General features: G+C 56.6%; 1 protein-coding gene across 3 annotated transcripts; it reads right to left on the bottom strand.

Annotated features, from left to right (window-relative positions):
* Positions 1 to 1704: 1704 nt before the first annotated feature.
* NCS1 (neuronal calcium sensor 1) lies at positions 1705 to 23464 on the bottom strand. 3 transcript variants are annotated; one of them, XM_056352331.1, is made up of 8 exons: positions 23064 to 23460; positions 8850 to 8874; positions 6885 to 7023; positions 6323 to 6401; positions 6100 to 6188; positions 5707 to 5784; positions 5198 to 5314; positions 1705 to 4603 (listed from the first exon to the last, which is right to left on the bottom strand). In XM_056352331.1, exons 1-7 carry the CDS (start codon positions 23125 to 23127, stop codon positions 5216 to 5218), a joined length of 573 nt encoding a protein of 190 aa, XP_056208306.1. In that variant the 5' UTR covers positions 23128 to 23460; the 3' UTR covers positions 1705 to 4603; positions 5198 to 5215. The 3 variants fall into 3 exon arrangements, with proteins under 3 accessions (XP_056208306.1, XP_056208307.1, XP_056208308.1); XM_056352332.1 differs by having other exon boundaries at positions 1705 to 4503; XM_056352333.1 differs by lacking the exon at positions 5198 to 5314 and having other exon boundaries at positions 1705 to 4503; positions 23064 to 23464.
* Between the last annotated feature and the right edge of the window lie 1595 nt (positions 23465 to 25059).

Here is a 25059-nt window from a genome sequence, read left to right as displayed (position 1 = left end):
CCTCCTTTGCCCCCAGCCCTCACTCCAGCCCTGCCAGCCACCACTCCGGCCAGACCCTTCCCCTCCAATGCCCCCATGAAGGAGGGGTGGCTGATGCCCTCCCAAAATGCCTCAGATCTCCCCCTTTACCTCAGGGCTGTCGATGCTGGGACAGCAAGCTGGCTGTGGGTCACCCACCCACTCCATCCAACCAAATCCCCTGACCCTAAATATAGGGCAAGAGGGACACTGCCAGCAATTTCGGCTGTCCCCATGCCACACTTGGCCCTGCTTCACAGCCAGCCCTGCTCCAAGCAGGGTTCGGCCCCAGAACTGGAGACACTCCCACCCCCTGGGTTAGCACAGCCCCATGGCAGCCTTTTACTTGCATCCCTGCATGCTCGGGGGGAGCAGTGGCTCTGGGACTGGGGTCCCACAGCCTCAGGCCCTCCCATCCAGCTGGGATGCAGTGTCTCAATAGCATGGGAGGTGTGCACTGACAGGTACCCAGTTCTGTGAGGCCAGCTGACATGCAGCCAGTACCAGGCACAAACAGGATCTGGGGTCCCCCATAAGCAAACACCCCCTGCCGTGAATGCAGTGAGGAGTACTCCCAGGGGCCACCCGGTCTCATTACAAAATGCAGCAATTAAAGGGCTGCTCTGGAGGAAAAACCTACTTAGCTTCTCTCTCTCAGGTTCTGGTTCGTGGCGTGATGAGAGGGTGAGGGGCATCTGCCCCCAGAGCCTTCTCCCATGTCCTTGCTCTCCAGGGAAAAGAGCTCAGCCCAGCCCCAGAGCTCAAGGAAAGATGGTTACAAAACAGCAACAGTCAGCGCACAAACAGAAAAATCAAAAGGAAGTATAGACACAGCATTTTAATGGGGCAACACTGGTGTGGACAGACTGGGGGGGTGGCGGGGGGGGTGCAGACACGCTGCAATTGCTGGGGCCAGACCCTCGCCTTTGCCTGGCTGTGCTTCAGGTCCCCCTCCCATTGCCAGTGCTGCAGCCAGCTTTATTTCAGCCAGGCATCAGGAACCCCAAGCATAAACGGAAACAAACCAGGTCTTGTCAGCTGTCTGCTTTTAATAATGAGCAGATGTAAAAAGAAGACCAAAATGAATTACTCACTGATGTAAATTCTGACACAGCAGTTCATGCACCACTCCCAGTGTTCTGCACATGCCTGACGTTCAGCGGGTCCTGCCAAACCCTCATGGTCACAGCTGCGAGCTGTATCCAGCACTCATGCTCCCCTGGGCACAGGCATCGAATCACTTTCTGGAGAGGGGATGGGTCACCCAGGCCATTTTACTGATGGGGAAACTGAGGCACAAGGTGGTTAAGGCCAACATTTCCAAGCGTGAGATGCTTCAAGCCTTATTTTCAGCGGTACAGAGAATCTGCAGATTCTGGTGATATTCAGGGGTTGGAGGCCCTTGGTGCTCCCCAAAGGCAAGCTATAAGCATCCAAGCCAGGGTCCCAAATCCACAGCCAAGGGGAAGTACTGGGGCCAAAATGATCTGCTCAGGGACACTCAGCATGCCAAGACCAGGGCAGGACAAACCCCATGCTGGGACCCACCACGGGTCTGGAGCCAGGACCTAGGACAAGAGCCAGCCCCAATCCTGCAGAAGGGGCCACTGCCCAGGAAAACTCATCATTGCCACCAAACCAACAGCCAGCACTGAGCTTTTGAACACAGACAAAAACCTTTTTGCCTTTTTTTTTTCTGATGTGCAAATATTTAATAAGGGGCAAGGGAGAATGAGGCATTGGGCTCCATTCCCTGTGCCCACCAGCGGCAGCGGCAGCAGGATGTTGCTGGCAGAAAGGGCAGCACTAGCCCAGTGGACGCTGAATTTTGGTATTTCTGGGGTCTGAAGCTCTTCTAAGCCAATGCTGGTCCCTCACCCCATCCACGACAAGGGGCTGCGCACACACTGCCCTTGCAGGGCTGCCTCCCCAGTGAGACATCAGCAAGCACTGATGGGGCTCAAAGCATGACAAGTCCTCCAGAAATTAAAAGCCTTTCAGGGGAAAGTGTCAGAGCAAATGAGGTTTGTCTTTTCCTGGGAATTATGTCAAATGTCACAGCATCCATCATTTATCAGTGGAGGCAATTATAGCAGTCACATTCATTGGGAACATCAATTGGCACTGGGAAGGGACTAATCTGGCAGATGAGAGTTAGAGAAGTTGGAGGCACTGCAAAGATCTACCCAAGAAAGTTGTGTTTTGACCACAAAGGCCATCAAGAAAAAGGAGTTTGCAAAGAAGGGAGCAAGGTGACACCACTCAGGAGCCCCCCACAATAAAACACAGGCACCCTTGGGGGCAAGAAACCACAGAAGAGGCAGAAATATTGCATGTGAATGTCAGGTTAGTCTCCTTGGGGATGGGGAAGGGTGGTTATTTTATGGGCATCAGAAAGTACCACCAACACATGGCCCCAAAACAGGGGAGCAGGGCTTGCACAGCAAAGGACAAGCACTGCTTGGCTGCAGACTCTGTCCCTGCCACACCAGGAGGATTCAGACCCCGTTGGGGCACCGTCTATGTCTCCTGCACTGTGGGACATCTGTGAGAACATCCTCCATGTCCAGATGTCACCTCCCACCACCATGGGGACAGTCCCCTGCCTGGGCTCCAGCCACAGGAGCTGCAGACAGTGGGGCAGAAAGATGCCACTACCACCACCCAGATCGGCGGTGGATGGGTGAGCCCCTGGGGGGGTGGGAGAGCCACATTGGTGCTGCTGGGCCAGGAACAAACCATGATGGAGCAGGAGGGGTTTGTACCCTGGCTGGCTTCAAGGGTCCCACAGACATCCTGCACTTTGCTCCTGAGGAGATGCAAATCTCTCCTTCCCCAGGACAGAGGCCAAGGCAGATGGGAACGGAGCTGCAGCAGCATCCACGTAATGCTCATCCTTCGGTGGAGATGCCAACAGTGTCCTGCAGTGCTGCGGTGCAGCTGAGCCCTACTTGGGCACATCCCGGAGTGGCAGTTGGTGATGGAGAGGCCACAAAGGCAGCTCTTGTGCCTGGGTGGCTGTTTCCAAGCGCCACACTCAGGTGTCTCCAGGCGTGTTTCCCCAGCCCTACACCTCCCCCAGGGCAGGCACAAGTGGCTCCGTTTTGGGGCCATGCCCTTCGTTTACAGCAAAACCTCCCACGTCCTAAACAAGGAAGAAGGGGATAAGGAGACACTCCTAGTTGCATGTCTCCCAGGCTGGGACCCCCGAGGCAGGAGCTGCCACATTGCCCCAGCCGCGATGGTGGGCACGGAGCAAGCCATCCCCATGAGCATCCCTTCTGCTCCCCAAGCCCCACCGGCACATGGGCTAATTCACAGCCACCAACCTAGGGTGCAAACAGACCTTCCCACCATTTGCAAAACAGAAAATAATCAAGGAATCCCCTTGAAAGCAAAACCCAACTCTCAGCTCCACTAATACTTTTTCATGCAGTGAGAAAATTAAAAAAAAAAAAAAAGAGGAAATAGCAATATCCTGGTGGCCAGCAGTTTCCTTGCCCTGCCCAACTGAGGGATGATCTGGGCTCAGTCTGCTTGGAGCCTGAGCTGAGTGAGCCCTCGCTGAGCTTGCAAAGAGAAGGGTGAACAGAAAAATGCAGGGAACATGGGAACGGGAGGAGGAAAAGAAGCTACAGCATCCCCTTAAAACAGCAGCCAGCCCACAGAGCTCAGGATATGGGGGGTGAGAGGAGAGGGAGGAAGGCAGATTTTTGGCTTCATTGTTATTGCAGGCTCCCAGTGCCCCGCAATGGCGTATGAGCATGTAAACCTTACAGATCATCACCTAGGTGGTCAGACACACACATGAAAGACTAAACACAGCAACAACATTTACAACAAATAAATAAGGATATCAATCGTCGAGACAGGCATATTAAAAAAAGCCTCACTACTGTCTCACCACAAAAAAGAAATATATATATATATATATATATATATAACCATATATATATATATCTCCCTAGTGAGCCGGGCTGGGCTGCCAGCAGCATCACAGGTGACGCCAGGATTGTGTTTCCAATTGCTGTCAGTGCCCCGGCTCCCCAGCTGCCCCACGCAGGCAGCACCCCGGGGTGCGCGGCCCCCCGGTACCTTTGGGTTCCATCTCCAGCTGGCCAGTTCTTAGGAGAGGACCATGCTGGTGCTGGCGCATCTGCAGTCCCATCCGAAAATGTAGGAAAGAGGGAGCATAGGAGGTGAGGAGGCCAGGGGGGCTCTGCCTTCAGTGATGCTCAACCTGTTCCCCCAACCCTGAAGTCTTGGGCATTTGCTGCTGCTCAGACTGGGGTCTGCTGTGGGGTATTTCTTCGAAAAAGCAGAAGTCGGCAAATGGCAGCGGCTGGTTCAGAGTGCAGAGAGGGGGAGTGAGCTCACATTTCAAGGGCATCCTTTGTTTGCAGAACAGAAAGGAAGGCCAAGAGGGACAGGTAAGCTTCACGCAGCAGTGGTCACATGGCACAGAGAGTGTCTTCCCCCAGGCATCTGCAGGAGCGGGTTGGGAGAAGGAAAATCAGGTGAGAAGGATGGGCAGAAAGCCCTGCAGCCATCTCGCGCAGCACTGGGGCAGCTGGAAGGGGCAAAGCTGGAAAGACAAAACAGATTCTGAACAGCACAAAACTCCAGCAGGGTTAAAAAAAAAACCACCCCCCATGGTTGGACACTGCTTGGACTGCAATGACACCTCTGCATGGCAAGGGTGCTCAGCACCCCTGGGATGCTGCAAACTACAGTGTCCCTGCCAACACCATGCCAAACCCTGGCAACTCCAGAGCGTAACATAGTAAGATATAATATAAATAAAACTTTGAATATAATCTCTTTCTGGGGCATTCCTGTGCTCCCAGCAAGCCAGCTCCCTCCCTGCCCCCTCTGCAGCCACACCTGCAGGTGAGAGCAAGAGTTGTGCCTCAGGCAAACGCCTGCCAGCTGGGAGGCTTGTACTGCATCCTTGGGAGCTGCAGTCTGAGGGTGCACTGCGGGATGCGGGGCACTGGGAGAAACCCATCGGTATGGGAGCAGCATCCCCCTGCAGCTGGATTTGAGGGGGAAGCCCATGGTTTGATGCTTCATCAGAGGAGAAACAGCCACCTGCCCCCAGGGAAGGTGGGAATGGGGAATGGCATCAGGTGGGTGGGAGACAGGCATCCCCAGACCCCCCCTCTCACACTGTGCTTACCACCGCTTGGCCCCAGGACTATACAAGTCCGTCATAGAGGGAGAGCGCCTGCACGATGGAGGGGTCAGCCTTGGAGCCTTCCTGAAACTCCTGCAGTGTCAGCTTCCCATCTGCATTCTGCAAAACACCCCTGTTGCACTGCGGCTTCACCCCCGGGAGGGAGAAGTCACTGAGCACCCTGAGACCAAGCACCCCAGTGCGCTGGCAGCACCCATGCCATCCTGTATAGATGCCCGCGTCCACCCCCACAGCCTCGGTTTCCCTGTCAAGCCATTCACACTGGCAGCCAGGGAGGAGTGCCGTGGAGAGTGCAATGCCACCTCAGGGACCTGAAATGGATACAGGGACTCTGGAGGGAGGCAGGGCTCTGCAGCAAGCTCAGCAGCAGTTGATACCTTCTCTTGGCAGGGGAAGGAGGCACTTGCAAGAGCCAAGATGTGGCAGGGGGGCCCACAACCGCCTCCTAAATCCCTTGGGCCCCAAGGGAAAAATCCCTCGAGCATCCTCACCTTGTCCATCATGGCAAAAATCCGATCCACCCTCTTCTCTGGTGTGTTCTCCTCCTCGGGAAGCTCCACTGTGTTTCCCTGCAGCAGCAGGATGGGACCTGGTCATGCACCCATCTGTGCCCTGCCTAGATGGTGTCCCTCGGTGAGGACACCCTCAACATCCCCAACATCAGGACAGGCACAAAGGGCTGGCACTGGCATCATAACCATCCTCAGCGGCCAGACCCAGACCCTGACCCAGCTGCAATGGCCACAGCCCCCCCACTGAAAAGCCTATGGGGGGAATCAGGGTGTTTCAGCATCCTCCCCACAGCCCCCCTGCCCACAGAGCTCCATCTCCAGCCCAGCAGGGACCCCCAGAGGCTGCTCAGCCCCACCCCCCCTGCTGCTTACCACCATCTGGTAAATCGCATCCACAATGTCCAGCATCTCGTTCCTAGTGATGTACCCATCGTTGTCCAAGTCGTACAGCTTAAATGCCCCTGCAAGCCAGAGCAACACCAAGGTGCTGAGGTCTGCAGCCCCCTCCCCACAGGACACACGTCCCAGCACCCCTGGGCCACCCCCAGCACCCTCGCAGGGCTGAGCCCACCAGCATCCCACAGGGAGCACTTACACCTCAGCTTCTCATCCAGTGTCCCCCGGGAGGTGACCGACAGCGCCTGGATGAACTCCGAAAACTCGATCCTCCCATCCTGGTGAGGAAAGGAGGGGGTGAGGGGGCCGCTGCCGCCCCCACCCTGCAAAGCCCCCCCTGCCCATGTGTGCCGTCTCAGGGGGCACATCCAAAAAGGCAATGAGGAGGGAGGAGTGATGCGCATTTATCTCCAGCATTGTGATCCAGCCACTGGTGCCAAGCCCGTCAGCAAACATCCTGATGGGAGTGACTGCGGAGCGTGGGGTGCACTGCACGGTAGGGCTTTTGTCAGCGGCACTGAAACATCGCGTTTCTCCTCTCTCGCTTGCCACTTCATTGCCTTTTCCCATGTGACTGTCATCGACTAGAAAGGGCACAGGGGCTCACCCGGTACTGCTGCACCACTCTAATTTCACGCCCCAGGAAGTGCTGCAATATTTTGCTTCTCTGGTGCCGCACAGCCGTGTACTGAACCTGTCCCACCATCACCACAGGCCCAGCCCGGACACCCCGGAACATAACCCCCAGCTCACAGACTTACTTTGTTCTCGTCGAAGACATTGAAAACAAAGGTGGCAAATTTGGTTGGGTCACCGAAAGGGAAGAACTGCTTATAGATCTTCTGAAAGCCAGCGGCATCGAGCTGCCCGCTGGGGCAGTCCTTGATAAAGCCCTTGTACCTGTGAAGGAAGGGCCAAGGATGGGCACCAGGTGGGTCTCCCTGCTGAATGCAGTCCCCCCAAGCCCTGGGACGCTGGGACAGGGCCCTCCCTGGTGCTGCAGTGGGCTGGAGCCAGGAAGGTCCCAGGGTGCTCCCTGAATTGCTCCCATCACCTACCCACAACCTCCCAGCCCTGCAGCATGAGGTCCCCGCGGGCACCGCAGCAAGGGTGGCAGCAAGGAGAGCCCGGGTAAGTAGTGAGTGGCACCGGTGACACCAAGCAGTGCCCACCACACTGCTCCAATCCTGCCATGAGCCCAGTAGTGGCAACCAAGCCACAGCCAGACTCCTGGACCCGGGAGGGAACAGGGACCCGTTGCCTAGCCAGAGGCACCCAAGAGGGTCTTTTAAACCTCCTTTAAAATAAAAAGGCCTCTGCCCAGAGTCACCTCCCACCTGCACGGCCATGCTGCAGGCAGAGGTGCCACAGCAAGTGATGCCTCGCTCAGCCCTGAAGCCATCACAGGGCCAGCAACAGAGTTTATATACATATATAGAGATATAAACATATCCCAGAAATTCAGATGCACACGGCTCCAAGCAAGAAGCTGCAAACAGAAAGCTTCACCCGAGGGCCAGAGCTTCCCTTCCCCTCCACTGCTGCGGCTTGGCCCCGCTACATCAGGTGCATCTGGCTGGCTCTCCGGCATGGAGACAGGCAGGAAAACTCCCCTCAAGTTGCTGCACCATCGCAGGGGAGGGACTCATGACAGACAGCAACCTCACAGGCAATTTGCAACCCGCCACTTGGCACGCACATGCTGCAGCCATGCCCTGCTAAAAACCAACAGCACAGAGGCCTGAAGCACCCCAGGCAGATGAGGCTCTGTGACAGCATTTTTCACACAACTCCAACTGAAAGCTGCTCAGATGAGCTGGGGGGCACAGCAGGGTTACTGTGTCTTCGGGGTGGCACAGCCCAGGGTGTCCCCCAAAACCCATCTGCAGTTAAACACCCCCAAAAGCCCTTGGTTCCAGCTCTGAGCTGGACCAGGATACTGAGTGCCACCCCGGAGGGTGCAGGGGAAGGGGCTCGCTGGCTCTGGGGGTGCGGCGACCACACAGTGTGCGTGAACATTATGCAATGCATTGCCCAGATCTGTCGGGCACCCACTGCAGCAGGCCAAGGGCTGGAGGAGGAGGGGAAGAGGGTGGCAAGGTGGGAAAATGGCCAGTGACATCTTTTTCATGCTGCTGCAGCTATGACTCATCAGGGTAGGGGAAGGATGAGAGAAAGAGACAAAGAAAGCAAACCTTGACTGGTGGGATAGGAAGATGAAAGGGACGCAGTGGCTTTTTTAGGGTCATGTTTAGTGAGGTGGAAGGGATGAGGCAAGAGCGTGCTGCCAACAAGGCACCATGGCCCCAGCCCCTGCCAGCCTCTACTGACCCCACTGCAAAAGGGGGACACACTGGGACAGCACCGGCCTCCTGCAGCCAGGGCCATGGCCACCAGCTGAAAAATCCTCACATCCCTCCTACCCTTGGCCACCCACACAGGCAGGGAAGCGACGAGAGGGAGCACGTACCATCCCACATGGATGGCTAAGAGCAGCCAGAGCCAAGCCCACCGTGCACTGTGCACGAAGCCTGCAAGAAAACACCCTCTATTTTCTGGTATCCCCTCTAGAAGCTAACATCTACATCCCAAAACAGATGCACCCTCCTGCACCTCCTTGCTCTGCATGGCTGGTGGGGTTGCTGAGCACCGCTGGCTTTGGCCCCCTCGCCCGCCAGCCCCGCGCCCCGGCAGCTCACTGCCACGCCACCAAAATGGACACTCACCACTGCTGCACCTCCTTCTCCGTAACTGCAAGAGAAAACAGGAGAAAAGAGAAAAAGAAAAGAGAAAGGAATTTAGTGCTTTCCCAGTAATGGCTGCTGTTCTGCACTTCACCTATGTGACATCCCAGGGCTCGCCCCTCTATGCACTGCCAGGTGTTACCCGCATTAGGGTTAGGTTTCAAGGCCCAGCCTGGAGCAGCCCAGGGGGTTGATGGGGCCAGGGCTGCGGGTGCTTGGGTCCCTCTGGCCCCAAAACCAGGGAGCCCACCAAGATGTTTTGCTCCCTGCTAGGGCAGTGCAGTACCATTGCTGTGAGATGCTACAGACCATGCAGGGGTTGGGTTGGTTCATGCCTGGGGAGGATTCAGCCCTGCCCTCCCAGAGCCAAAACTTCCCTGGAAACATCTGCCAAAACAGCTGCCTGGAGGTGGCTTGGGGAAGGCACTTGCTTAGTCCCAACATTGATACACTGAACATGGGCATGGGCACAGGTACAGCCCTGGGGCTGCCATCCCCCCAGGTACCAGGTGCTGCCTCTGAACTCAACAGAGAAGCGTCATCAAACCCATCCCAGGGTCCTGGGAAGCTTTACCGGGCTCCAAAGAAATCCCAAAAACGTGACAAGCTAGAAAATGAGTGTTGCCAAGCCTGAGTGTCCCCAGCCTGGGGACAGCTGCTGAGATTGCAAATGTCCTCTGCAGAGGAAAAGCTCTGATGGAATGTGGGACACTGGGGAGCCTGATGGGGTGGGGGGCTGGCACCCATCCCGCTGCAGGAACGGTGCCTGACCAGCACGCCAGCAGGGAGCTCGCTGCCAGCAGGCAGGCATGGGGGGAATGGCTTCATTAGTCATTTCCTTTGCATCATGCATCGAAATAACAATAAAAAAGCAATAGCTCTGAAATGCCATGAGATATGAGGAGGAGTGGAGATGTGTCAACGTGCAAACAGCGGATAAAAATAGAGACCAAAGACACACCAACAAATGCCAATTACCTTGGATGGCAAAAAACCCAAAAGAAAGCAATTTTCCATCAGAAAGATGTACAACATGCCTGGCAGAAGGTGCAGATCACAGAAGGTGAGGGCTGGCAGGCAGCAGCTGTGGGGCAGCCGGGAGGGCACAGGCCAGCCGCTGGCCAGGTGCTGGCTCCTGCATCCCTGTGGCCAGGAATTGCTGCACCCGAGGCTGTCCACATGCATATGGGCGCTTCCCTCTATCCAGGCTTAGGGACCGCTGGGGGGACAGAGCCTGCAAACTCCCCCAGAAAGGGCTCGGTACAGAGAAGCCTCACACCTCACCTACCCAGGGAGCTGGCAGTGTGCTGCGGCAGCTGTGCCAGAAGCACAGGGACCAGCCATGCTGGGAGGGCAGCAGCACCCACTGTACCACCATGGGGAGTCTGGATGGCAGCACCCCGGGAGAGAGGAGGCAGGTGTGGAGATGCTCTGCACCTGGGCTGAAGGACACTAAGGGCTTCAGCTGTGCCACAGGAAGGATTTGGAGGGTTGTTTTGGCAGGGCTGTCTGGCAGAAGAGCAGACAGGGAGGACAGAGGTGTCCTGGCAGGAGGGAACCAGGAAGGACACTGCATCCAGCAGCTGAGCTGAGCCAGGCACAAACAACAGTCAAACAACAGTCACGCCAGTCCTGAAGCATTCCCCACCCCCCAAAAAAAAAGGGTTTCACGTAAGCATCCTTCCAAAAGAGAGATGCTGAGTGATGTCTCCAACAGAAACAGGCTTCCCTGCACACATTGCCCCCAAGCATCCAGACACCAGCCACAAGCCGCACCCTGAGGATTCCCCGGGGATGCCCCATCCACCAGCGCTGCAGCCCCAGTCACCCTCAGATGCCGAAGAAGGTGGGTGGGAGGAGGAGGGATAGTAGCAGGACTTCGGCCAGCCCTTGGGACAGGTGAAAGGGGCAACAGCAGCAGCCTGGGGCTGCAGTCGGGGCTTGGCTCAGCCCCTCCAGGCAGATCACCTTCTACTCGCTCTCTTGTTTGGCTGCGTTTCCCGCAACGTGCTATTTCAGGCCCAGGAGCTGCCTTTCAACTCCACCAGGAAACAATTAAGGAATCTGTGCTTTTTTTAGTACAGGAGAGATGCCAGTAATGACATGCTCGGGCTGGGGTGGGAGGGGAAGGATGGAGCTGTCTCCCCTCGTGCCCACAGGAGGGATGCGTGATGCTCCCAGGAGAGTTTTTTCCAACAGAGGGGCACATTCAGGTGCCAGCCTGAAAACCGGCACTGGGCTCCTGAGGTGGGATTTGTTAATATGCATCCCTGGAAACGGGGCCAAGCAAAGCCCCATCCCTCCACCAGCACATTGGCACCGGTGCCCTTCCTCCTGCCCCAGGCATGAGGCAGGCACAAAGCTGTGGGGTTTGCCCTGGGGTGGGAATGGGGCCCAATCTTCCAGCCCTCAGAAAACCACCCATGTCTGGGTGCATCCCTCCACTGCCACCAAATCTTCCCTCTCCCCGGGGCAGAGGTTCCAGCTGCAGGGAATCACTACGGCCCCAAGCCCAGCACGGTTGCAGCCGGGCAAGCCGGGGCTGAGTGGGCACCTGCCTCCCCATATCTGCAGTTATGGATCCAAGACAGATGATGACTTAACACCTGCCACTTCCCAGCTGCTATGACCTTGCTGGGTGTTGACACTCCCAAGCAGCAGTGATTAGGGATGCTAACGACCATCGTGTGTCATCTGTGTCTGTGTCCCGTCCATGTCCGTTCCCATCCCCCGAAGCAGGGACCCACAGCCATGGAAGCCTTGGGGACATGCCACTCTCCCAGCTGACTGAGCCACCTGTCCTGGGGCTGGGGACAGGGCACGCATGCAGGGGCCAGGCTGTCCCTCCGCTCTCCCCAATCCAACCTCTGCAGCTTCCCAGTCCGCAGAGCCCAGCCAAGCTCACAGAAAATACCTGTGCAGTGGCAGTTGCTGCATTTCCCTCCTCTGGCATCGATTATGGTGTGATGCTGAGTCAATGCAAATCAATTTGCAGCGACATAAACCTCAGCCAGGTTTGACCCAAAGTGCACAAGAACACAGGGGTGACCCACAGCAGCTCTGTTGCGATATCCCACCCGAGCAGGGCCAGCTCTCCCACTGTGCCCCTGCTGAGCCAGGGCTGTGACTGGGCTCAGCTGCCATGCCACGCTCCCCAGGGACCACCATTCCTACAGCCACTATGGGGACAGATATAAATGGCACATGTAGCAGCTTGTTAGTGGATGCAGTATGCCCCAGGATCCTTGGGGATGAAAGGTGCTAAATAAAGGCAGCGTATTAGCATTCGCTATGAACTGCAGTACTGTAAGAGGCAGCACTAAGCTGGGAGCCCTGGCTACGTGCTGCAGACACCCTCTTGTATGTACACCACCACATGGCAGCTTATGCCAGCAGCATCTTTGTTTCCACTGCTCTTAACAAAGTGCAGGGAAACGCCAACGGCAGGGCTTGCACCACAGGCAGGAGCAGGCAGCAGGGGCAGTCACCCCAGAGCAGCACGGTAGCTGCCTGCATGGCCAAGCTTCAGTCATGGGCCCTTGCTGCCCCGTCGCAGTGCTGGTTGGTCCATCTCCATTCCAGTCTCAGCTTGGAGGAGGGTTGTGGCCACACATCTCACACAGCACAGAGGGGCAGAGACTGCAGACAGGGCTACACTGCAAGCAGCCCCCAGCCCCCTCCTGCCAGCAACCTGTACCCAAAAAACCCCAAACCTCTACCCCCACCCTTCCATCAATCCCCAATGGCACAGGCAAGGACTGACAGCTCCATCACCACCCGCCCTTTGTGTGCCCCCTCTCCTCCCACCATCCAGCTGCCACTGCAGCAAGAAACAGATCTGGTTAAGCAGTGCTCAAGCCCATTAATTTGCGTTTGCCAGGCACTGAGGAGAGGAGGGACCAGGGACTGCAAATGCCCATCCACTGCCCTGCCCGTGGGGGGAGCTCGTTGCTCGCTGGACCGTGGCAGGGCATGGCGACAGTAAGGAGTGTCAGAGAGGCGGCTGGATTGGGGACTTCTGGCCATGGTGGGGTGCAAGACATGACATGCTGCTCCAGCTGCACAGAGCTTCTTTCGTGCTGCCATACCATCCCACAACCATCCCCTGCCCTGTCTGAACAAGGGCAGGGGTTTAGCCACAGCTGCAGGGCTGGATCCTCAGCAGGAACACACACACTCAGCCTGGCCCCATGTGCCACGGCCATGGCACAGGTGTGTCCTTAAGTGAGCTTGGGCTCCCAAAGGCTCAGCAAGCACTGTCCCCACGCAGCGGCCAGCGGGGAGTCTCCACTGAGCCCCACACATACCCCCTCACTCCAGCAGCACCTTGATCCCACAGGGCCGTGGGCACTGCCACTTCATCAGGGAAGCCGGGGTTAATTATTTCCAGGCACAAAGTGGCTCCCCTGCCACTGCCAGGTGGGCATGCCAGCCCTGCCAGGTCAAGGGCCCTGTTGCCAACCCATGGGCCGTTGGTCCGGCATCACTCTCAGAGGCATTTATTTCCCCCAGGGACTTGCTGCAGCTCCTTCCAGGGGTCCCTGCAGGCCCCTGGACATCCCGGTCTGGGGGAAGCTGGCACATGACCCTGTACTCCAGCTCCTGCCTGGGTCTGAGGCTGCCTGAACTTGCTGTGGGTGCTCAGTGCAGTGCCCAGATGAGGACAAACTGGGCACCCATACATGTGCAGAGCGGGTGCTCCCACGTGAGCAAAAAGAGTGCTCAGGTGTGCATTAATGGGGCACTTATGCACGCACTAACTGGGCACCCATGTCTGAGCTAGATGGGCATTCATGTAAAAATAAATTGGGTGATCATGCATGGACTAATTGGGCACTCATGCATAAAATATTTGGATGCTTCTAGGTGAACTAATCAGGTGCTCATGCATGAACTACCTGGGTGCTCCGGCACGAATGAAAGGGGCACTTGTGCATGAACCAGCTGGGTGCTCATGCATAAATGTTCTGGACACTCACGAATTTATCAGACACTCATGCATGGACTAACAGAGCACTCACGCATAAATTCCGTGGGCACTCCTGGGTGAATTGGGCACTCATGTAAATTACTGTAATTAGTAGGTAACACACTTGTGCATGTACTAATTGGGCACTCAGGTGTGAATGGCTCAGGTGCTCATGCACAAATTAAGTAGACAATCAGGCACCAGCTGACTGGAGGCACTTGCACCAATTAATTGGGCACCCATGCATCAACTAACAGGACACTCATGCACGGATCAGTGTGCAGTACAGCACAAATTAATTGGGTACCCATGCATAAAGGAACCGGGTGCCCATGTAAATTAATTGTGTGCTCGTGTGTGTATTAATTGGATATTCATGTGTGAACTTACTGGATGCTGATGCAGAAGTGACTGGGGTGCTCATGTATGAGCTAACCAGTCCCTCACGCATAAAATACCACAATGCTCCAGGGTGAACCCCACACACACCCTGCAATTAATGCCTAACACACCACCCCTCACCACTGCAAAACACATCCTTAAGAACTGTCTGAACGTAGAGCTGTTAGAAAGTCTACCTTCAACATCATCACAACGTTAACATTTCACCAGTTACGACCTCCCCCCTCCCTGCCCACCAAGCAGGTGACAGGGCTCCACAGCATGTGCATGTGCTCCTTGCCCCTGGGACCCAGATTCAGGGTCAGCATCGCAGCCTGAACAAACACCGACCACAGAATAGCCCTTGGTCCCCACACAGTGACCACTGGGCTCAGTAAGGCAGTCTGAAAGGATACTTGGTGCAGACTTCACACCTTGCTCCTGTGAACACTGCCCTAAGGAGGTCCCATTAGTCAGCACAAACGGACCCACCACCAGCACCAGCCCCTGGCCCCGCAGAGTGATTACCGGGCTAACTGCATCATAACCTGAGCAATCATTACCAATTTCAGGCCTTATACCTACAGAACACATAGCCAAGCGCATGGCAGCAGCTCAAGCTGTTGGAGGTACTGATGAGTGCAGCAGCTGTGGGGCTTCATCCAGCCCCCAAATGGGCACTGGGCAGCACCTGCTTGGTGCACAAGAGGCATCTCTCTGCAGGGAGAAGCAGGGTGCCCCGTGGGCAGGCCCTACCATGCACCAGGGCAGTCTGGGACAATCTGGGTGGCTTTATACAGGCTGGGAAGGGGAAAAGTATTGGCTGGTCACTTGGGGATGGCTAGAGTGTGGACACAAGACTCCTCCACCAATGCACTCCCCTGGCTCCAGCACCAAACCCCCAGCATGGAGCACAGCACCCACAGGAGCCGCACTGCGGTGAGGGGAAGGGGTGCCACAGTCTCAGTCCTCCCCTGGGACTGTCCATCACCCCACCTTGGGACACCCCAGAGCTCACCCCATTTGATGATGGTAACTTTTAAGATGCGTCAGCACTTTGGAAATTTGGGTTGTTTGGCTCTGACACCTCAGTCCCATTAAAATTCAGGTTTAACTAAATAACCAATGTCCTGGTCAAACATTACAGAGCACACCGTCCTCCTGCCCTCTGTCAGGGCTGTCCCAGCTCTGGGGCTACCAGACTGCCCCGGGGCTGAGGTCTGCTCCTGCTGCCAGCCCACACAGGGCTAGCTTTGGGGAAGCAGACCCCAGCAAAACCTGGCTGCAGCATGGAGGTCACCCCCCATGGAAACAACCGTGGCAAGAACCTGCCTGATGACATTTTCTTTTGCTCCTGGAGATGACCAGCAGCAGCTTGCCTGAACCACTGTGTCTCCGTCTCCACATACCATCTCTCCAGCCCCACGTACCCCAGCCGTGTCGCCCATGCGCTGGGGGTGTTCCCATGCAGGTACTCACCTGTGTAACATCCCATCGCAAAGGGATGTCGGAGCAGCCTCAGCGCGCAGGCACCAACACAGCCAGAGCTGCCTACCTGTCTGCACAGGACATCCCCAGCCCAGCTCACCCATCTCCCCATGCACTTGCCCAGTTTGGCTTCTCCCCATCGAACACAGATGTCACCAGCACCACAGCAGGTCCGGAAGCCTCCGAGATGTTCAAAGCACAAGCCCAACAGTGTTACTGGTGTCATTTGTTACTACTGAGATACAAAGCAATATGCAGAGAGAGCTGCATGTGCGTTTGGCACTCTTCTCGATGGCGGTTGCTCATCTGCCTTGCTCCCAGACTGGATAAACAGGTCTATGAGCAGCTCTGTTCTCATCTCCCGCAGGGCTGGTACCAACAGGAAAGCCAATATGCAGTTAAAATCCTTTTTAGACTTTATTAAATATTTAAGGGCCCAACATTAGGCTTTGGAAATTGGGTTCAGGGAAAAAGCAGCAGTTGCTCATTGCAGCGAAGGCAGTAGAGGAAGGGCAAAGGACAGTGCCTTCATTTGGAAATTAATGAATCAGACTGAAACACAGCTGCAGCAGGAGCTGGTGGCTGTGGTAGGTCTATCCCAGGCTGGATTTAATCCCAGCTTCTCCACAAGCCAACGCAGCCAGGAGCAGGGATGGAGCCATGGCTGGGCAGGGGGCAGCTGTGTCCTGCCCTCTGCTCAATTGCCGCCTTGGTTATGGGGATTTCAGCATAGCCTGGTGCTCCAAGGTGCTGTCCCCAATCTGCGGAGCAACTCCTGCCCCCAGCAGAGAGAACTCCCCTCTGGAGTGAGCGCAGGCAGGGGAAGGGAAGTCTCTCCAACTTGGCCATCAAACCCAGGAGCCAAGGGGAGCTGAGGAGGGCTCTGCAGGGCAAAGCCTCGCTGGCAGTGGGGCCACCACCTCCATCCCCCTCCCTGTCTTGCCTGCAGGGACCATGCTGCGCCCAGGGGTGTAGAAGTGAAGGGTGCTGGAGGTGCAGAACACCTGCTCCTCTGTGGGGGGTAACAGAGACACCCAGGGCATCTCCACAGGGTCCAGCCATCAGTCAGGAGACACTGGAGAAGCACAGGTGGACAAAGCACAGGCAGCCCTCCTTCCTTGTAGAGACCAAAAACATGCCTTGAAGGGAGAACAACGTGCAGGAGGTACAAGAAGCTAGCCCTGTGCCAGCACCACTGGGCTTGGGAACACACAGCAGTGGTGGTGATGGGAGCACTGCACCCCAGGATGAGGGCAGGGATGCAGGGCACAGACCCTGGCTCCCTTTCCCATCCAGCTCCCTAGAAGACCTAGAGGACAAGGAGGGGTGGGTGGAACAAAGTGACCCCACAAATGCCACCCCAATAACTGACTGCATCTGTGGGCTCCTACCTGAAGCAGCCACTTCCTTTGATGCCTTCAGAGCTTCTTGTTTCACAACCTTAATAACAGTGGCAGCAGCAAAGGTCAGGAGAGTGGTTAAGCGGATCTATTAACATGTCAGGGGATAAATGAAATGTAATTCTTCTGATGTGTGAGCAGCACTACAGTGGTGCAAGCACGGCCGGCAGGAACGGCTGCTCTGCTCTGCTGCAGAGGGAGCCAAGAGGGCCCCTCAGTCACCTCTTCCCCTTCCCACCCAGGCACTGCAAGCACCTCCCAGGGACTGCAGGGACACCCCAAAACTTACTTCGCTTGCACGTACCTGCGGAGCTCCAGGTCCACATGTACATGGGATGCCTATTCATAAGATCCACTAGGAGCAGGCTGGGGTCTCCTTGGGGAAGGGGCTGGAGATACCTCCAGAGTGCCACAGCCCTCCAGAGGCAGCACATGAGGTCCCCACCAAGCTCACAGTGAACCTGCACTGCAGCTGCCATCTTCACAGCTCTGGATTACACACGGCTGCAGTAAAAACAGGTACTGAACAACAGCCAGGCACTGGGCATCCCTCTGGCGTGTCGTGCCCATTGCTCTCCTTTGGAGTTCCCTGGCTGGCACAGGATGGCAGACCTGCTCTGCTCCCCTGTCCCCAGCACACCTCCAGGGTGCTTGGGCAGGTGCTCTCCTCCTCCCCCTAGAACTTCCCTTTTGGGCTCCTGCAAACGCTGTGATGCGCTGAGAGCACTCGAAGCAGGCAGGCATGCTCGCCAGCTCAACCAGCCAGCAGCAGCCCAGCCTCAGCTTTACACACTGGGCGCATGCCCACCTCAGCATCCCAGTGCCCTTCTCCCAGGAGCAGGCTGCATGGGCTAAGATTCTGCCATCTGCTCTCTGCCCACGGCTGTGCAGGCAGCCCCAAAACAGGTGCTTACAGGGCCAAGTGCAGCCAAGGGGTGCAGGACCGACGCTGCAGGGGTGACCGCAGGCAGCCACCAGACACAGGCAAGGAGCTGCCTTTCAGCCTGGCTTCAGGGCTCCACGCTTTAAGCATTTCACTCAGCATTTGCCACGGAGGGATAACGGGTGCGTAACCACCTGGCCAGTTTGCCCTGCTTTCTGCCAGATGAGCAACAGGAGGTATTTCAACACGAACCAACCTGGCAGAGAAACCCAGCACCCAGGGCCAAACATTTCAGAGGCTAAAAATAAAGCGACAGTGGGAAGCTACTGAGGTCCCTCCTCTGCTCCGTCTGCCCCTCTGCTCCTGCCCACCACCCTGGATGGTGCATTCCCCCAGCACCGGGGCAGCATGATGGAGCAAAGCCCCAAGCCAGTTCCCTCAGCAAGGAAAAGAGCCATTTTCCTGGCTGAAAATGGCTGCAGTCGGAGAATTACCTTTCCCACAGAATTCAGTCCACCACGACGTACCCCTGTAACCATAAATCAATATGTTTGTAGTTTGCTCTTAAACTAATGCCCACTAATTCAACGCATTACTGTCCAGCAACAGAGCCGATTTTGCGGCTTATTGTAAAAGAGCAGAAAATGATGATGCCAGAGTGAGTTTAAATTCCACAAAATAGATCACAGTGGGTGGGACGTGGTTCTTGGGAAAAGAGTGTTCTTCCTCTCCTTGCGCCCACTCTGCAGCCCAGGCCTCCCAGCGCCGTAGGCGTCATTTTGGCACCCTTGCCGCAGTTCCTATGCCTTCACCAGAGCCTGGCTGCAGTCTCCAGAGCACAGGGACTGTCATCGTGACCCCATGCCTGGTCCCAGCAGTGATGCTGCTGCATCTACATGGCTCCGAATGCACTGGATTGCACGGCTACCGCAGCTAGTGTTAAAAAAAATACAGTTACTAGTACTGGACACAGGCAATAGCTACAAAAAGCAAACCCTGAAACCCACCCCCCCTCAAAATGACTAAGTAAAACAGCTAATATGTGCTCTTATGAAAAAATTCATGGTATTTTTAAGCACGTTTTGTGATTTTAAGGGTTGCCATTGCAGTGGCTGGCCTGGCCTGGGAGCACTGCTGCAAGTAGGAATACTCAGCACTGCATTTCTCTCCCAGTTTCTCTGCCAGGAATCCACACCAAGCCATTCACATCCACCACACATGTTCTGCACCCACAAATGCACACGTGCACTTTACACAACTTCAGGCAGGCTGCAGGGAGCAGCAACGCCTCAGGACCTTCATAAACATCCAGCGTAGCAGAACCTTTTGACTGCAGCCCCGCAAAGCTCTTTAAGCACAATCCATGAGCTGCAAGCACCCAGCCCAAGTTAAGTCCAGGCTTAAATCCCCACCAAAGAGGGGCTGGCAGGCACGATCCAGGGAGGACAGTGGTTCCTTCGAGTCTTGGGCGTTACTGCCTCCTGGGACAAAACACACACTCGGCCAAAACTGTGTCTCTGAGCTGCCTCAACAAGGCATCAGGAAGATTAATAAATTAATGATTATAAAGCACTTCAAGAGCATTTGGATGAAAGGCTCTATGGAAGTACAAAGAACTACACAATTTATTATTCATTATTATTACTCAGCATTGCCTTCTCCCACACGCTCCTATATGGCACCAGCCTGGCCCATGAGGAAGGTTAAATCCTTGCCCCACAGCTGGGCTCTCCCCACCAGCATCACTCCAGTGCCTGGCAGGCAGGCGAGATTGGCACTGCCGGATATTCCTGGGCACTCCGATGCCCAGAGATGCTGAAAGGCACACAGTGATGGGTCACCAGAACAACAGGACTTGGGCAGCTGGCACTTCGAAGAAGCCCTCGGATCTCCTGTGCCTTGAGGTGTCCAAGTGCCACTAAAATCTGGCCCCTGGAACCATAAGTTGGGAGCGGAGTGGGGAGGGAAGCCAAGATACAAGTTTTCCAGGCTCCTGCCCTTCCGTGTCTGGTTCCCAGCAGGGCCCGGGACAACCTGCTCTGAATACCCACAGTAAAATAATTCTTGCATCTCATGGAGGCCACTGGCGGCAACCCAGCAGCATCCTCGGCACGATCACCATGCCTGTGACTGCTCTGGTACATGAGCAGGCCCATGCTCCTCTCCCAACTGCTCCCACCACCTGCTTTGCCCCAAGACTGCTGCGACTGATGCACGGCCAGAGAAATGCCCCAAATCAGAGATGGAGAGAACAGAGGGGACAGTGGCTGGGGCATGCAATAAGCCACCAGGCACTGGAAGAGCACTGAGGGGACATGGCAAAGGCTGCGGATCCTCTGTGTCCCATGGATGAGAAAGATCTACAGAAGAGCTGTGTGGGGCAGGGAGAGTGGGTGATGTCTCCTCATGCCTCTGACACTGCAGAACCAAGAAGGGGCTTCGGTTATTTGCTTCGTTTCATGTGGAAATGGCACAAACATAAAATGATGCAATGGAAGGAAACCCCACTGTGGGAGAAACCCTTCACGTACCACAGGCAGCTACCGGCTCCTGGAGACACCTGCCCAGATGTGCTGTAACAGCAGCAGAAACAGCACCATGCACAAGGCAGGGCCAGCGCACACTCAGTAACACAGCAGCCAGCATGCAGGAAGGGCACCACGTGCTAGCGATGCTCTTAGAAGGATGGTCACTGCTAGTCCCCCAGAAAGGTGCCAAAATACCACAGTGCTGTGAAGTAAAGCCTTTCCCAGGCAGACCTTGAGAAATTCTTGAGCATGCCATGGATTTATGGGTACGACTTATCCCCTGCTCACACTGGTCTGCCAGCTGTGGCACAGGGGTCTGGATCAGTCCCTTCCACTGTACTCAGTGCAACCCTGCACTCCTACCTGCACCTCCTCTGCCTAGATTCCCCAAAATGCAGAAGGAAATCAATAGCTTTCCAATCTCCCAGGTTCTGAAGATAAATCATCTGAAGATAAATCAGCTCTCAGACATGCCTGGGAGGGCCCTGTGAAGTGCTTTGCCAGACAAGGGAACGCGTGCTTGCCTTGACAGCTGCAGAAACACTCAGCAAAAGTAATTAATCCCGGAGACGAGAGGTGGAACAAGCAGAGCTCAACAAACAAGAGCCTGGTATTAGCAACAGCTCTCCCTGGCGAGCATTGCCCTGCTGGCTGCATGCTGCTGGGGCACGTCAGGATGCTGCACCAGGCTCCAGCCATGCAAAGGGCCACATGATGCCCTATGGCACGGCTGCCCAGGCACTGTTGCTTCACCTGCACAGGTACATGGATGAGTCTGCTGCACTTTGAAAAAGAGGCAGTGAGAGGCCCGGAGTGGGCAGGCTGGGAGCTCACTGAGGGAGCTATCAGAGGACCAGAGTCCATTTTGGAGGCGCTGTGGTAGGAAGGGGAGGGTGCCCAAGAAAGAGGCGCAGAAAGTTGGGAATAAAGCGATTCAAAGGGCAATGACCCTCTTCTGGCCTTATCCAGCAAAAGCCACCCCTGTGCCCACAGGTCATGGTTTCACCAGCGCAGTGTTTATTTGGCATCAGCTACTGGTAAGACACAGGGCATCACTGCCCATGTGTCTCACTGTAAGCTTCACCGGGGTCAGCACCTTCCTCATGCAGAGAAGCCACCCCAGGAGTGCAAAAAGCCCAGCACACGGGAGATCACCAGCAGAAGAGGCTGTACCAGGGCCAGCTCTTCCCCTCCCTCTCCATCGCAGATGGGATCATCACAGTGGCTGCATTGGAGTGGGCGACTGCAGCATGGCAATAACCATACCTGGCCCAGCGCGGCTGCACCCACCGTGGGTCACAACTGCAGTAAGGACACCAAAATCCAGGACTCAACCCCAGCTGGGGTCAGTGCCCAGCTGGCACTGCCATGTTCTCACTGCTTCTTCTCCCCAAGCCACTTCGAGGAAGCCCAGCCAGGGTACTACAACCTCTCCTACCACCACTCACGGTTTAGCTGTTGCAGACATGCCCCCCACAACTGCCCTTCTTCCGCCTGCTCCTGGCTGTGCTGCGACGAGAGCGCAACCTTACATGCAGGGTTGTGCAATGCACCAGCATTGCCTCTTCTCCATATGGGAGAACTTGCTGCATCCTACCTAATCTATTGCCTTTTTGGGTAAGCACTGCTGTGGGACTGCAGCAATGACAGCGGGGAGAGCTCGCAGGTCTGCTGCATGGTAGGGGAGCATCTCCAACCTGCAAGCGGAGAGGGAAACTTGAAACATGGAAGCCTTTGTTTCCTTTGTGCAACCTTCAGGGAAAACAAAACCCTGATTTTGCTAAAACTGGATGGGCTCAGGCACCAGCCACATTAATAAAATTACAGTAGAGGTTCAGATGGGAAAACCACTCACTTAGAAAATCAGGTTATTAAACTGATACTGAGATACTCGTAGAAAAACACTGAACTCTCTGGCATTGGGCTCCTGTCTCCACTTCAGAGCATAATAACAAAGAGAAACCCTCCACCTAACGCATCCAAACTCTGGAAGCCAACCAGGCAGTTTGGGTCGCCGTTGAGGGAGCAGCCGCCTGGCCCCGGGGAAGTGGGGAGGGGAGGACGAGACACCACGGCCGTCCCCCGGCACCGGCCTGGCAGCACAACCCCGGCGCCGAGGAAGGATGCCCCGCGCTGGGGCAGGGGGATCAGCAAAGGAAGATGCATCGCACCGGGTGGGCGCAGGATGCGGCCCTTGTCCCGCGGTTACCGGAGGCTTAGGAGCAGGCCACGGAGAATCGCTTTCACAAGAGAGCAGAGCGTTTCCCTGGCTCCCTACCGTTGCCTCTGCGGCCTCACGGGGTAGCTTGTTTTTTATCCTCCCGGGCTCATCTCCGAATTCTCGCAACAAAGCCCGGCCGAGCCCGCGCCTGCCCTGGGGAGCGGCACCGGAGGGAGCCCAGCCCGCCGCTGCCCCGGCAGGGCCGAGCAGGGGCAGGAGGCCGGGGCCGGCATCGCGCCTCCGTGCCGGTGGGGAAGCCCCGCGCCCCCCAGAGCGCCCCCGCCGCCCGCCCCAGCCCCCGCGCCTCGCCGGGCCCGCTCACTCACAGTACGTTTTCCTGGTCAGCTCCTCCACGACTTCAGGCTTCAACTTGCTGTTGGATTTCCCCATGGTGGCCGGCAGCGCGCGCAGCGCCGGCTCGCCCAGCTCCCGGCCTCACTGCGGGGGCATTGAGGGACGGGGTGGGGGGGCCGCGGCGCCTCGCTGGCAGCGCCCGGCCGGGCTACATGCCGCGGCGAGGCCGGGGCGGGGGCGGCTTCGCGGCCGGGGCCGGGGCGAGAAGGGGGCGGCTTTGCGGCCGGGGCCGGGCCGCGGAGCCGAGCGGCGCTACAGGGCCGCCCTCCCCGCCCGCGCGTGACCCTGGTTACCGCACCCTCCCCCCTCCGCTGCCAGGCGCGGAGCGGCCGCGGCCGCGCTTCGGGGCGGGGGGGCGCTGCGGAGGGGCGCTGCGGAGGGGCGGCGCGCTCCGCCCCGCCTGTGGGCCCGGCCTGGGCGGGGAGGGGAGGGGGGGGGGACTGGCGCGGCCCCGCCGCCCCCAATCGCGAAGGCCCCGGCAGGGAGGGGGGGTCGGCCGGCTTCGCCCGGCCCCCGCCACGGAGACGCACCCACCACCCCCTCCCGGAGCTGCTCTGCAGGGATCCACGGGGAAAGCCCGGAGCAAAATGCGGGAGGCGACAACGCTCAGCTGGGGTCCCGCCGAGGCCGCCCCTCGGTGGAGGTCGGGGAGGGCTGACGGGCGGTGGGAGGACGGGGCGAGGGGAGCTCGCAGCCGGCAGCAGGGCTGCGCTTAGGGCCTGAGGGGCGGGGATGACCTTGGTGGGACACCAACACCTCCAGCTCCCGGCTGCCCCCAGCCAAGGGCAGGCCTGTGCCGCGCACGGCAGGACCCTCTCCACTCTCTGCAACGTGCATCTAGAGACCAAGCTCAATCCCTTCAAAAACCCACGGATTCAACCTACAGCAGGTTTGCGGCACAGCCAGGAAATCATGCAAGTGCTAAAATCGGCGGCACTTGGCTCTTTTCCACCTCAACACCGTGCAGGGCTTTATGCCTCTATAAAAGCTCTCTAGATATGTGTGCACACATTCATTAGCTGTACTGATGTGCATGATAGTTTTCTTCCTGCTTATGTTGCAACAGAGGCCGGCTGGAGCTGCCCAGGCACGCCTGGACTTCCGTGGCAGCAGCCAAGCAGGGAAAAAAACTGGGCTTGCATACAGTGAAACGGGCTGCAAAGCACCCAACACAAGCACGCACACTGGCTACTTGCGAAGCAAAAGAGCACAGCTGATACAATGCTGTTCTCTGCACCTTGTTGGGTTTTTTTTTTTGGGGGGGGTGGGGGTTGTGTGGGGTTTTTTTGTTGTTTTTTTTTTTTTTTTTTTACCAGCAAAGGGTTGCCTGACTCACTTCTCTAGGGATATGTTCCCCAGGCAGATGTTTCTAAAACGCATATTCCTCCACTACCCAGCCTTCCAGAAACGAGCTCATTAAGGCAGAATAGTATAAAACCACCATCATTGTGTCCCAGCTCAGGCACCCAGCAGCGGCACACCCTGGGGGGACCACCAGGAGCAACAGCACTGAGAGATGGGGGATTTGCAGCGCAGAGCTGCAAGGCTCAAGGCTCGTGTCTACCCTCCAGCATCTCTTCCAGCCACTACCAATGTTTGCACTGCTTTTAGGGACAAAGGCCCTTCTGTGACTCTGGCATAGGTCTCAGCAGATTTCAGTTCAGTCCACAAATCTGCTGCAAAATGCCCCATGCAGCCCCTTCCTTTGCTACCCATCAGCAATACACCAATTTTTGCAGTATTTCCCTTCATCTGCGGTCACTGGGCTGTAACCACGTTGCAGCAGGGGTGTCCTGCTGTGTACAGAGCACAACCTGTCCTGCACCCAGCTGAGGAGATCAGGCCAGCTCCAAACCCTCCCCCTGCAGCACAGCCGCTTTAGCATAAGCTCTGCTGATGCAAAACCGATGGTAAAGGCATTTAATTTTATTTAAAACTCTACCCTGCCTCCACCGCAGGGAATGCTGA

Source organism: Falco biarmicus, chromosome 9 (genome assembly GCF_023638135.1).
Source record: "Falco biarmicus isolate bFalBia1 chromosome 9, bFalBia1.pri, whole genome shotgun sequence".
In the NCBI taxonomy this organism is placed as follows: Eukaryota; Metazoa; Chordata; class Aves; order Falconiformes; family Falconidae; genus Falco; species Falco biarmicus.
The sequence above is the reverse complement of the archived record's forward strand: the minus strand, read 5'-3'. Positions and strand labels throughout refer to the sequence as shown.